Genomic DNA, 15,045 nt, shown 5'->3' on the forward strand with positions numbered 1-15,045 from the left:
GGGGGGGGGGAAGAGAGAGAGAGACGGTATTGCACTACCTAGAAACAGAATTCTGGTAGGTATGAAAATATTGGATTTCAATATGGCAGATAATGTATAGACCCGACAGTAGAACAGATAACAGAAAAATGTTAATGAAACTTATTCATGTAAGTAGCTTTTTGTTGGTTGTGAAAAAACATCACTATAAAAACACGCTCATGGGACAGTAATCACAGTTCATTGTCCAGTACAATGAACAGAGGCAGTAAAAGAAATACTGACCAAACAGTGCATAAATGTTAGAGTAAAATAACAGGATTAAGGACCTACTTCTTTCGGTAATAGATCCGTGTTTGACTTTAATATGAAAAAAGCAACATTTTGTTGTCCTGGCACCAAATAGTTGCAAGTGGCTCCTGCCTTCAGATAAAATTTCTTAAGGCTTGGTTGTATCTGAATATGTACCAACCTGTTTTTGTTGTGTATATTTGAATTTCACATGGTTGTCACAGTTGGTCCAACCAGTTGATTTGTTTTCTAATGGCAAATTTAGTTCGTTAATTGGTTAGTGGTCTGAACCTTATGTGACAGATTTTTTCCTCTGACTTCAACAGTTTGCTCCATATATTATTTACATATGCTGTTTTAGTGGTCTTAAATTTGTGATTTAGAACAGTTGTTATGGCTTAACCCCAAGATCAGGTTTGGTATACAAACAGTTCTGTTCCTGAAGCTCTGCCTCCATGGGCTAAGTGGTAAGCATCTTGAACAGCTTTTCCTAGATTCTGACTTCATTGATGATTTAGGGCATACTGTGTTCCTTGTGATGAAGCAAGTTTCTGTTAATGGAGTCTTGAGTCAGTTAATCAGTGTTTGATGTTAAATCGATTACATTTGCTAGGTAATGCTTATGTTTAATTTTCATTATGTACCATTCAGTCTGTGAATAATGGCATTTTGAATTCACAACCTGATTTTCTTCACTCCGGGAACGTGGCAGATTAAGATTCATCTTCCAGAAGTTAGTGTAATGAAGTCTAGCTCTGTTCTGTGATCATTTATAGATCTTCAAAAACCAACATACTGATAAGTTAGCCAGTTTTGTTCTGAAAAGGGTGTGGATTGTCATCAAAAGCCAGGGGGTTAGACATTCTTTGCATGATATGCACAGGATAATGCATATAGGGATGGTTTTGTGTGCGCGTGTGCACATACCACCAGAATTGCTGGACAACTCTGACAGAATTTAATACGGTCATTATGCTGTTGGAACCTGCTCCAAACTCATACATTTTAATTTCCTCTGATCAGTAATACCAGTATGATGGTAGTAATTTGAATTGTGAGGTGGAGTAACACTAGTGCCACTTCATACAGGTTTCTAAAATTATGTATGGGAACAAATATTTGAGAAATTAACAACTTTTGTTATGGCATTTATTTCTAAAATATAAGAACAAGATGGCACCTAATTGAAATCTCTTATTTACATTTTAGTTGGATAGTAATAACTAATGATGCATGTTAAGTTTTGTATGGCAACATGCCTACAAATTCTATATGAAATATTTTTTCCGAATCAACAGCTAAACACACAGTGATGGTGTGAGTCCTTGATGTCATGTGTGACAAAACTAAAGCTTTTACAAAGCAAATAACTGAATAAATAAATTATACTTAATAAGGGTATGAGCTTTGTTTTTAAAAACTAGGAGCATTTAGAATGCAAATATGTGAAGAGTGCATGTGTGAACTGCGTATTCCCATATGGATTACCTTTTTCCAATTTTGCTGCATGATCTGTTGGGCTCAAATTATGATGAATGCATGAAGGAAAGAATTAATATGACACTAACATTTAATTTTTGCTCCTCAAACAATTTTGAATGCTTCTATTGTTTGTCTTCCACTATCCTTGAGATAAACCATCATGGTTCATTGCTTTTGGAATGTACCCAAGTAATCTCTTTTTCAATTATATGTATACCCCTTATACTTAGTTCCATGTGTACAGAAGTCAAGTGTGCTTTGAATATAACTGTGAGGAGTTCAAAGAGCTTACTTATGAAGATAACACTTTTCCACAAGAAAGCATTACAAATAATGTATTTCATAAGCACTGTTGTGAGTCGTAAGAATCACTTCTTTTTCTATAACATGGAAAGTTACATGGTGAAAAAACTGATGTTAAATCTTGCAAACTAAACTGGATAATTAGGTTTATACCAAAGATAATCTCTTTTGGTTTTGGTTGTGTTGTTTCAAAAGCTTGATGTAAAACAATGAAAAATATGAACACGCCATGTCTATGGCGTTCTCGTGATACATTGTTATATCTTGTAATTTATATTTGCTTATGGGCGAGTGATAGCATTTGGTACCAAATTAACATTAAAATCAAAGAATTTTTAATAATGTACTATTTCATTGTGTTGTCTGGTACACACAAGTCATGAAACATGTAGTACCTGTTAAACTTGGCTCTAAAATCATATACTCACTCAACAGTGATTCAAACGAAATAAGTTGTGTGTGTTTCAGCTAATGTAATATCTGTGGTGGAAGGGGGCAAGTTCCCTTTCATAAGCTGGTGAAAACAAACAATTCTCTTTCAGCCTCTTTTAACTAAAAAATACTATTATAATTTTTATTCCCTGACAAGCAGCTCTACCTACAAGATATAATGAATGGTGATCACCATGAAAACCTAAAATGTAATGTTATTTATTATTTATATTTTGTTTTCTTTTGTTCATAAATTATGTAGCATAAATAATATTACACATTTTCGAAGCACCCTCCTTTAGATTTTGAAGCTACCATTTTCTTTCTTCAAAAATACTAACAAATTAAGACTTTTATACTTAACTATTGTTATTTACAGTTTAGAAACTATGTTTACAGGCACAAATTGTTGAAGCATTTGATTATTAACTAACTAACTTCATGGAGCTGAGTTCTTCTCCACAAGCCACCAGTTGTGCAGCTACTGAAGAACTTCCCAAGATTTTATTGAACCCAGAGGTTCATTACCATGTTCACAAGAACCCTCCACCAGACCCTATCCTGAGCCAGATCAATCCAGTCCACACCCCACCATCTATCTTTCAAAGATCCATCTTAATATTATCCTCCCACTCATGTCTTGGTCTACCTAGTGGTTTCTTTTCTTCTGGCTTTCCCACCAATATTCTATATTCATTACTCTTCTTTCCCATGTGTGCTAAATGTTCTGCCCATCTCATCCTCCTTGACTTTGTCGTTCCAAGTGAGAGGCCCTTTGTAACATGTTATAGTGAGCTTATTTTTATATTAAGGAGCTGTTATTCTCACAACAAACCCCCAAGCTTGAGGACCACCCATTGTCAGCTGTCCATGGCTGCTTATTCACTCTATTTCCAGCATTCCATTATTCCTATTGAAAACCAAACCATTTCCTTAATAGTTATGTTATTGCCCTATTTTTTTCTGGAACAGACTGCTGAAAGCAAACGTTTCTTTTCAGTTCAGTGTAAGGTTTTAGAATACATTTTTCACAAATTTGTAAACATCCTGTTGAAAATTGCAGCAGTTTAATTTACAGTATTTCTTCTAGGAGATGGTGTTCAAATTATACATTTTCTTAAATTTCTTCTCCACTGCAGTTTCTTCGAGATTCAAATTAGAGAAGAACATCCAGAGAATTTGAAGAAGAGAGGTCTAAGACCTAGTCATTGAAATCGTGTAAAATGCAAGTGAAGTATGTTGTAAAATCATGAACTGTATTGTGACATATTTGCTCAAAGCAAGAACTGTGGAGCCAGAGAAACAGCCATTGCTAGCGAATGGCTCTGAAACAACACATCGTCTAGGCAACGGCAGCAAACAGACAAAGGAACAACATCTGTTGCTAGGCAGCAGAATCTTGATAAGTAAGATTAGACGGTCGTTGCTAGGGAACGGTTCGGTAAACACATTCCTGCAGCAACTTATATGAGAATGGTGTCTTTGAATGCCATGCCAAGGAGTCATAAGGAAGACAACTGAGGCATCAAAGTTAGTTCTGTATGGGTGGCCGTGAAGAGAGGTCTTGAGTGCAGAAGCTGAAGAATTTCCACTGTTATGTCTATGTGTAAGGGGTGGGCCATAGAATCCGGCCCTCCCACTGCAACCTTCAGTGATCTATTGTGCTTCCCCTTTGGATTAACCCTTTATTAACCCTACACTTACGATGGTGAGAAGGCTTTCTGTGTGTTTGAATTCGACAAAAACAGATGTGCTACACATGTGCAACGAAAGTTTAGGACCAAGTATGGTAAGAACCCAGGCCGCGCCATAGCTGAAGCGGTTAGTTGCTGGCTTCCCACTGCGGCGGCCCGGGTTCGGTCCCGGGTCTGGTCAAGTGGGGTTTATGGTGGACAAAGTGGCGCTGGGGCAGGTTTTCTCCGAGTACTTGGGTTTCCCCTGCCAATCTTCATTCCACCAATTGCTCCAAAATCACCCTCACCTATCATCTGGGGCTGGTACAATAGGCCAGAAATGGCCACAGTAGAAGGGACTTAGTTCCCACCCCACTAGCAATAAAAACCCCCCACACCTCAAATGAAATATAGGACTTTATTTATGGGGGCATCATAAAAGTCACTTGGTTTCATGTAAAACTGACCCAGGTGACGAAATCTTAAGAAAGCTATGGCCTCACAATCACATAGGAATCTCCACTATTAGGAGCCGCTACCAGGGAATGGCTGGTGAACGCACAGCAGGCTGGAAAAGACGTGTCATGTGCTGAGGTGATTTGTGAAGTGTGAAGATTAGCAATGGCGCTGTAATTACTTATAGTTTGGAGTTGTGTGTGTAGGCGGTCAGTAAATCCAATATCCAATCCAAAACCCCACTCTACAGTCATTCCTAGCACATGAGAGTATTTTCACATATATCCTGTTAACTTGAAGACTAAAATAAATTGATCCTTAGTCCGCGAACATAATAGAGTCAGTGTTTACATAAAATATAATACAACGTTGATGTCGCCCTTTCTCTGAAACTAGAAGCCCAGCATATGATGCTAGTTAAGGTTGAGCACTCTGTGGTCACTTCCTTGAGGTTATCCTTATCACGTATCTTTAAGCTAGCCAGCCAGCAACCGCTCATTTCTGCTGAGACTACTCCTGTGTTTCCATGTAAAGATTCATTATCTTCCTACTTAATAATGTTATACATGCTTCGGTAGCACATACAAGTCATGGTTGTCTGCTGAAATTATGGACATCAAATGCAGAAAAGAGAAGCTTGTTCTCTGAAATTGAATACCTGTTACATCTCTGCTTGATTGTTAAGTCTGAAACATAAGATATATACTCGTACATGTTTGTGAAAACAGAGGAGAGTAGCTGTTACATCAGAGTCATTTCACTTTCTTAATCTGCTTCACTTATTTTAGAAAGAACAGGCTAATTGTATGTCCATATATCCACATGCATGTCTCCCTTAATATTCAGTTTTCATGAGCATGGTATGAACATATCAGAGGCCACATGGCCTTTGAAATTTCCTACCATTACAATACCAATAATATATATTAATAACAATTAATACTAATTAATACCAATATGGCTATAATGTGAACTTCTGAGTCGAAAGGAACAGTATTTCCAGTATTAGCAGAGGATCAGAAACTATGCAGTTTTTGATAAGACAGTATTTTATAAAATGTAAAACAAAATGTCCCCCTCACGAACTCTCTTAGCTTTTGGTTTTGTTGCTATAATAAACAAGTGCAAATAAATTTTTGGAATCATGTGCAAATTAGAGCATAAACATACATACAAATTCTGTTTTAAATGTTTTTTATGTTAATGATTACAAGTGTGACAACAGTGCAAAACTTTAAGGTTGCTTTGTGTAAAATGTAATGCAGTCAGAATCTATGCAGTAGAAATTATACACAGAAATGGATCAGTATGTTGTATTATTATTATTTACTGTTTCTCAAGGCCGCGCCATAGCTCAAACGGTTAAGTCTCTGGCTTCCCACCTCGGCGGCCCACCACAAATCCCACTTGACCAGACCCGGGATTGAACCCCGGGCCGCCGCGGTGGGAAGCCAGTGACTATCCGCTTGAGCTATGGCGTGGCCCTGGACAGAGCCTTAGTGATTAGTAGGATTGATTGAACTGAAAAAAATCTTGTGATATATGCTTAGCAAGTGAATTTATGCATTGACTGTCATATTTCATTCTTACAGGTTCCATACTGAACACAAGTGAAGATCGACTGTACCTCAGTGGAGCAGCACAAACCCCAGCAGGCTACAATAGCAATGAAGTCTGGTTCAAAGCTGCAACTATTGCAGTTCCAATCTGTGGAACTCTGATCCTTTTCATTCTCATTGCTCTTGCCATTAGGATCCTTCGCAGAGATGGTATTGAACAAGGCTTTATGCATGGTGGTAAACATGGAAGCAGTTTCTTTCCGCCAACAGCTGGCCATGCAACCAGGAGACCTAACCAGTACCATCTTCGTAACCTTGATGACATGTCTTCCAAGAAAGTGCCACTCCTGCTGCAACATCACAATGAATCTACATCAGCAAATTGCAATACTGTACTACCAACATCCCAGTGTATTATGTTAATGCACTCTGATAATACACTCACTCAGACTAAGATAGGAAGTGTCAGAGGACCACAGTATGAGAAGAATGAGGCGAATGCTAAACTGAACTTAGCAGGGAAACCTCGCTTGCAGAATCATCCCATTGATTACACATTACTAGTCCAGCCACAGCATCAGAGACAAGATCTGAACTCCTCTCCCATCAACCTTCTCCACAAACCAAACAATAACACTGCAAATAGTAACCTATATCAGAATGTGAATCTGGCACTAGGTGGAACCCCATCAAATCACATACCTTCGTCCACAGATGTAAAACTTTATAATAAGCAGCACTTGGATTCAGTGGTAACATGGGGAGAAGCTGCCAGATCAGCAAGTCATGTATAGCAGATGGTGTTTACGTTAGAATATTCTCTGTTCTATTGTTCCTCATTTTTATTAGGCATTGGAAAATAAGCGGAAGAGTTGCATTGGATGTGATGTCTCTCCCATAATGAATCTGCTTCTTGCAAGTGACAGAATGTGGCAGTGACCAGCCCCTTGAGGATTATGTACTTAAAGACTGCAAGTGTAATTATCCAAAAAGTATAGTATTTTCATTGTAACTTGTCTCATTTGACTTTTCTTGGTGACAAAATTGTTTTGATGCAGTTACATATTTACAAATGAATACTGAAGGATTAGTTCAGAAAAAGTTAATGACAGTTATATTTCAAATTTGCCTTAAATTTGTTATGATACATGTTTCCCAGTGCAGATACACAAACTTATAGCATGATGCTTCTTCAGTAGATAAGTTTGTCAAGTATATTACAAAGTTTCAGAACATTCAGTTATAGAGGATCACATTTGAACATTCTTATTGCAATATGACTGCACTCTTCTCCCACGATATAGTTTCCATGTGTTCTGAAATATTGTTGAGACATTCTGAAGTATATTAGAGAAAATATAGCTAATTATTTTAAAAGGATTAACTGCTTTCGAATATGGAGTTCAATCATCATTGCATATTTCCTGTGTATGATAAATATATTTTGTTATTTTGAAGGAACAATATTGGTTTCTAATTGTTGTTTAGCTAGACACCACAGCTGTTCAAACATGACACCCATTTCATATATATTTTTTATTAGTCATTACACTGCACTGCAGTTTTGTATGTCTGTAAGTTTATGCTCAGTCGAAGTGTAATCATTATTAAAAATGTGAGGAGGGATGAAAAATAAATGACACAGGCCTTATATACCATTATGACAATACAAAATGCCTAAAACAATCTGAACGTTTAACTGAAAGAATATTTTTTCCATGATAAGGAAATATGTTTGAATATTAGATGTTCTTCAGGTTTCTTCAGTGTTCACTATTTTCCCTGTGGTTGTACAGTCTTTAAGAATCTGAGAGTATGAACAAGTCAGTGATCGTGATACAAACACTTCTTAAAAGAATTTTGCAGCATTGTAGTGAGAAATATATTTCACTGAATGCTTCACACCCTTTGTAGAAAATTGAAGCTCTCTGTCAGAAGTGGATATTGTATCCATTGTGCCCTTTCAAGTCACTAGACCTCATATGTGTAAGCAGTAAAAACTTTAATTTTAGATGCAGGTAAATATGGCTTTGAAATAGGCACCTGTTACAAATAATATTTTTGACTTAACTTTTGTTTGTAATTTATAATTGATTCTTTCAATAATTACTACCATGTTGATTTTCAGTGAATATTTTAAAAGATTGTTTTTGGTAAACACCATCCTTTTTGTCATGAATAAGTTTGTAAGCTGAGATAAAGACCTCTGGATCTCACTTGACAATGTATGATATTCTGTTGATATGTATTCAATTTTCAGATTTTGATTTGTTGAAAATTCATATAATTATTGCTGTACAGCATAAATATTCTAACTTACAGCACAAGTATTCTCAACTACCAGCCATTTTTAGTTTGTAATTTTCTCAACTCCTGAACAAAGTATGGTTACATAAACATGGAAACAGTTTTGGTATGAAATAAACCTTTACATGCAAAAATATGCATTTTTGAGCATTATGAAGCTGCTTAAGTTTATTCATATGAGAAAGCATGTATATACTGTACTACTTTGAATATAACACACCCTTGAATTTGAGGCACATCCAGTTTTTAAATGAGTGTTTTAGGAAGAAATTAGAAAGATGTATTTATGTTTAGTGAGCTTATTTAGAACACATCAATTAAAATAACAAAAGATTTAAAACATTTAAAGTAAAAGCAGTGGAAAATATACCAGGATTAAATGGAAATTTAAAGTTTTCACTACATGCACACCCCTTTCTATCTTTTTTTATTTAATCAGAAAGTTTGTCAAATGATCCTTCGGTCACACTTTCATTTTCTGAAGAAGATTCACCCTCACCACTTTATTCACTGTTGTCCCAAAGAATGTCATCATGTGTTCCATCTTCCACATTAGACAAATAGTACTTTAAATGATTTTGGATTAATATTGATTGGCACTTCTTTCCTAGCTTTTGATATCCACTCCACTGTTATTGATGTTGATGCTCGTTTTATTTTGTCACTAAGTGTCAATATTTGATTGTTTTTATTCAGCCAGGCATCGTAGTGTTTATGGATATGATGCTTGAATGGGGTGTTAAGTGACACATGGTTGTAATTAACTTGGCATGCCACTAGGAATTATCACTAGATTGGTGTTTTTGTTCCGTAACCAATTTCTGATTCTATCAGAGAGATGGCCATGAAATGCATCCATTGCAAGCATACTCCACTGCTCTGAAAGCACACCAGGATGACATTCCCTTGCACATCCAAGCCAGACTTCCATTAACTGTGATGTCATCCATGCATTTTTTAGCCCTGAACTATTGCATCTTTGCAGGATTTCTCCCTTTTCTTTGTCCAGAAAAAGACATGGAAACAGCTTTGTTTTTATACTTTGCTACTGATGTACACATGCCTCACTTAGTGTATACTTTCTACCAGCTGCACGATAATCTATCTTCTCAGTGCACAGAGTAACTTTCTTTTGAATGCAGTATCATATGTAAAAAAAAAAATTAATAGAAAGAAGAACACTCTTGAGCAATAAGAACATCAGGTAATGACTGAACTGAAAGTTCAGTCATTACCTGGCTCACAGTTGAAGGGGGTGGGGGTGGGAGTGGGAGGGGAGATGTGGCTTGGTGACTCACTCCAAATGTGTTTACATTAGGTTCTTTTCAGGTTACCCCCCCTGGACAGTTTGCAAACTGGCTATTTCTTGAATTTAAGATGCACCTCAATTTGTCATCGGGACAGAAATGTAAAAAATGTTCGTCTTATGTTCAAAGTAATATGGTATTATTACATTTTTAACATGTCATTTTTGGAAAAAGTAGGCATTTGACAGAATATGTGCGGTCTGACAAAAATTGGCAGGTTACAGGCTAAATGTTCATTATCTTTGTAACTTCTAAGTTATGGATAGTGCATCTCCTAACCTCCACACAATACTGATCACCCCAAAAAGCTTGAGAAGGAAAGTGAGGCTAATCACATGAATGAACATGAATATATGGAATTCCAGGGACTAATTTCAGTTTGAATAAATTGCTGATGCGGTCCTTCAACATTATTTCTTGGCTTGAAGTGAAACCACAGTGTCCTGTGTTAGTGATTAGACATGGGGTTTGGATTGATAACTGGACTTATTGAACACTTGTAACTTGTAATTACAGGTTGCTATAACATTTTCACTAATCTACACCCTTGACAAATCACTGCTGCACACCCTAGGTCTCAGTCTGCTATGTCTTCACTAGCTGTTGGTTGGTAGTAGTTTCTAACACTGCCATTCTTTTCTTCTGTGCTAATGTCATTGCCAGCTGTCTACCATCTCACAACTAACTTATGACTGACTGACTGACTGACTGACTGACTGACGGACTGACTGACTACTAAATTGCTTCTGGCCTTTGCCAGCATTGTGATCTTTTGTTCTGAGTCCCAGAGAACTTATTACCATATTTTGCTGTCTGATGACTCTGAAGGCTGTGGCTTCTCAGTTATATTGCCTCAGCATGGACGACGTAGAAAACGTCATTTTGTGATTTCTCTATTCTTGTATGTATATTGTCTAACAGTCCCTCTGTTTTTTTGTGTTGATTCATTGCCTAGCAATGGCTGTCTCTTCTAGCTTTGATGCCACAATATGAACAGGCAAAATTATGCTAATGCAAGTGTGTTTCTTTTCTTAATATTGTAGCCAATTACAAATTTGAGGCAGATGTTACCAACCACCTTAAGCACTGTCAATAGAAATCATTTTAACGTCTATTATTTATCATCTGTCAATAATGCAACACTCTTCCATTTAACATTATACACCTCGACACTACATGTTTCGGCCCCAGATGACCATCTTCAGGTGTCTTGATATGTTACAAATATTTTATTACACTGTGTTAAAACTGCTACAGTGTCGTAGTTCATGTTAAAATCACATGCTGTAGTCCTCTTTTTAAGTTAAAACCAGATAAAATCCTTTAAAGTTTCTATTATACCCACGTTATTTTGGTGCATATTATTTCACCTCACAGGGGTGTCATCCATTTTCATAAATGTATGTATGTCCAGGGTGTTTTTCTCGGCAGCTTGCCCCTCATGTTCATAGCCTACTTTTCTCTTATGACTGCCATATGCCCCTGGTTTGTGTGTTTCCTCCACAGCGTGTGGTGTTGTCTTTACTAGACTGGACTAGTACACTACTGAAAAGTAGGCTCCGAACGTGNACTGGACTAGTACACAACTGAAAAGTAGGCTATGAACGTGAGGGGCAAGCTGCCGAGAAAAACACCCTGGACAGACATACATTTATGAAAATGGACGACGCCCCATGTGAGGTGTAATAATATGCANTGTTAAAACTGCTACAGTGTCGTAGTTCATGTTAAAATCACATGCTGTAGTCCTCTTTTTAAGTTAAAACCAGATAAAATCCTTTAAAGTTTCTATTATACCCACGTTATTTTGGTGCATATTATTTCACCTCACAGGGGTGTCATCCATTTTCATAAATGTATGTATGTCCAGGGTGTTTTTCTCGGCAGCTTGCCCCTCATGTTCATAGCCTACTTTTCTCTTATGACTGCCATATGCCCCTGGTTTGTGTGTTTCCTCCACAGCGTGTGGTGTTGTCTTTACTAGACTGGACTAGTACACTACTGAAAAGTAGGCTCCGAACGTGAGGGGCAAGCTGCCGAGAAAAACACTCTGGACAGACATACATTTATGAAACTGGATGACACCCCATGTGAGGTGAAATAATTTGCACCAAAATAACGTGGGTATAATAAAAACTTTAAAGGATTTTATCTGGTTTTAACTTAAAAAGAGGACTACAGCATGCTATTCTGACACGAACTAAGACAGTGTAGCAGTTTTAACACGGTTTAATAAAATATTTGTAACATATCAAGACACCTGAAGATNATGTCCAGGGTGTTTTTCTCGGCAGCTTGCCCCTCATGTTCATAGCCTACTTTTCTCTTATGACTGCCATATGCCCCTGGTTTGTGTGTTTCCTCCACAGCGTGTGGTGTTGTCTTTACTAGACTGGACTAGTACACTACTGAAAAGTAGGCTCCGAACGTGAGGGGCAAGCTGCCGAGAAAAACACTCTGGACAGACATACATTTATGAAACTGGATGACACCCCATGTGAGGTGAAATAATTTGCACCAAAATAACGTGGGTATAATAAAAACTTTAAAGGATTTTATCTGGTTTTAACTTAAAAAGAGGACTACAGCATGCTATTCTGACACGAACTAAGACAGTGTAGCAGTTTTAACACGGTTTAATAAAATATTTGTAACATATCAAGACACCTGAAGATGGCCATTTGGGGCTGAAACATATAATGTCAAGGTGTATATTGTTAAAATAAATTGAGTGGTGAGTGGAAGAATGCTGCAGTATTGACGGATGATAAATAATGGACGTTAAGTTGAACAATTGCGACGGGATGCTGAAATACAGAATCACAAATCATTTTTTTAATATCTGTGTCTCAGATCTTGTCTGTTACCTGTTTTAAATGAATGATAAATTAGTTTGTTTTCAGAGCTAAATACAGTGTGGAATATGGTGTTGAATTTAACACTGTCTGCTATTAGCAGTCTAATAAATATTCCAGGTTACCTTTTCAATATACGATTGTTGAACCAAAATGATAGTTTTTGTATGAAACCCCACGATTTTTACATAAAGGCTATTGATTACAGTCAGAATCAAAAGCTGGTTGTACAACAGACTGGCCAATTTATTGTTTCAAAATCATATCAACTCAGTATTTCTAAAATTATTTGCTTCAGCATGTGATGAATGATCTGAGATATTGTTAGGAATCTGTTTGTCAATTTGCAGTAAGCCTAGCTGATGAGAACATCAATTTTAGGTCTTAGTCTAATTCAGACACCAGAGGTGAAAACATCATAATGCTGAAGTAATTTCTATGTAGTCATGCAATCCCAACAAGTTGACACATATTTTTCATATTGAACATGCACATGCAATATCAGATTCTTATGTTTACAGAATTATTCTTGTAAACAGCATTGCTGTTTTCTTCATTTCCTAACAAGGGACAGCATTTTATTCTTATTTTATTTTCATTTCACCATCATAAAATTCAATTTTAGTTCTAAAATATTATGTTTATCATATACACACTGAACAATTCAGAGTATGAAACAAGCATCTGAGACTTTACTAGTCAGTTGTATAGCATGTCAGCACTGGATTAGGGGCACAGAATGTATTGGAAAATTACTGCATTGGCAATTAAGAGTTACTGAAGTAGTCATATACAATGCCTCATTCAAATGTGAATTAAAATATTTCTTAATGAACAATTTTAATATGCCAGTGACACTGATTACAGTCTGTACTGGATCTCAAGGCTGTTTATGATTAAAACAAGATATATATAATTTGGATTTTAAACATCACTGTCTCTTGATTCAGATTCAATATTATTTTTATTATTCAAAGCCTCATAACAAAAATTTAACAAATTATAATTAAAATTTCAAATTCCCAGTTAAAGGAAATAAATGTGCATTATCGAGTGACTGAGTTAAAGTGGGCTTATGCTTTGGAAAATGGGTATACACTTCAGTATGATTTGTTCGATATCCTGTGATGTCAACCTGTACTTGGATTTAGGGAACATAAATAAATTCAAATAGTGGGATAGCCCTTCTGTTAAGTTCCTCTTTTGGCCTACTTTGTATGACGCTTGGAAAAACTTAAATTTTTTAATAAATTGGGGTTAGTATTTGTTCTTGTTTATTTATGGCAGCATGTCAGAAGTTCCCCGCATTTTGAATTTCTGTTATAATTCTTGTTTTCCTAACCAGTGCATGTTCTTTCATGTAAATTAGGATTAACTCACTAGCAGTATTGATTGTTTTGCATCAGTGTTTTTAAAGCAGAGAAACTTGTAATTTAGTTTATGCATTTGCCAGCCTTTCTGAGGAACTCAAGTGACTCATCTGGATTTACTAATTAAATACCGAAGCTAAGAATAGATTATCTTTTATGTACCAAGGTACCAAACACTAGGAGAAATATTTATTCCTGACATGTCTAACAAAGAACTTTGTCAGTTTCGTAGCACATTCTTAATGTTGTTCCACATTTTATGTTCTTATTCTAATTCTAACAAAGGTACTTATGTACTGTTAAGTTAATGCCATAAGACAGTAACAATTTAATAAGAGGCTGTCAATGACAATAAAGTCAGTGCTGTGTCTATTATGAATGTCTGTTACACACTGCCTGACCCACTTGTCCTAGAAAATATTAAATCGAACCTACTCATAGGAACACCAAATATTTTCATAACCGTTTTTGTACAAACACTCGCTTCCATTGATGTTATGGTGCATGATTTTGAAAAGTGGCTTCAAAGCATGTGGTATCTATTAAATGTTCCAAACAATAAATATTGTCACCGCTCCACAAGCTGCCCTATAAGGGGATAATTCTAGAATTTGTCCATTGTAATTATGAAATTTTCCTTTATTTCTTCAGGGAATTATTGGACTTAAAATAATCCCTAATTGCTTCCCTGTCATACTGTTCTTTGTCATGATCGTCTATCTATCTGCCATATTGTCTATAGTAGTCCTTTTCATGCTGTGTAAATAAATAAATAAATTATAATGACATTACTTTATATTGCTATCTGATAAAATTGGTCATGTTAACAATGGTTTCAGGCATATGAAGATGCTATTGTGGATCATTATTACTTAAACCACATTCAGTCATAAATTTATATGACTGCTTCTTCATACTGCTCAAAGTGGGAACTGCCCATATGACATAACAACTTGCTTTAAAACGGAAGTAAATTTATGAATTTTGGGGATTGACTGGACAGTGTCCAATTATATACATGTATATAAAAC

At 36.2% G+C, this 15,045-nt stretch overlaps 1 protein-coding gene across 2 annotated transcripts in view; it reads left to right on the forward strand.

Annotated features, from left to right (window-relative positions):
- LOC111871871 overlaps positions 1-8,714 on the forward strand; it is a 214,501-nt gene extending 205,787 nt beyond the window's left edge. For both annotated transcript variants that reach the window (XM_023865254.2, XM_023865253.2), the window contains exon 4: positions 6,209-8,714. In XM_023865254.2, the coding sequence (XP_023721022.1) occupies positions 6,209-6,969 (761 nt within the window). In that variant the 3' untranslated portion in view covers positions 6,970-8,714. The remainder of the gene's footprint in view (positions 1-6,208) is intronic.
- The last annotated feature ends 6,331 nt before the right edge of the window (positions 8,715-15,045 follow it).

The sequence above is a fragment of the Cryptotermes secundus genome, unplaced genomic scaffold (assembly GCF_002891405.2).
Source record: "Cryptotermes secundus unplaced genomic scaffold, Csec_1.0 scaffold1350, whole genome shotgun sequence".
NCBI lineage: Eukaryota > Metazoa > Arthropoda > Insecta > Blattodea > Kalotermitidae > Cryptotermes > Cryptotermes secundus.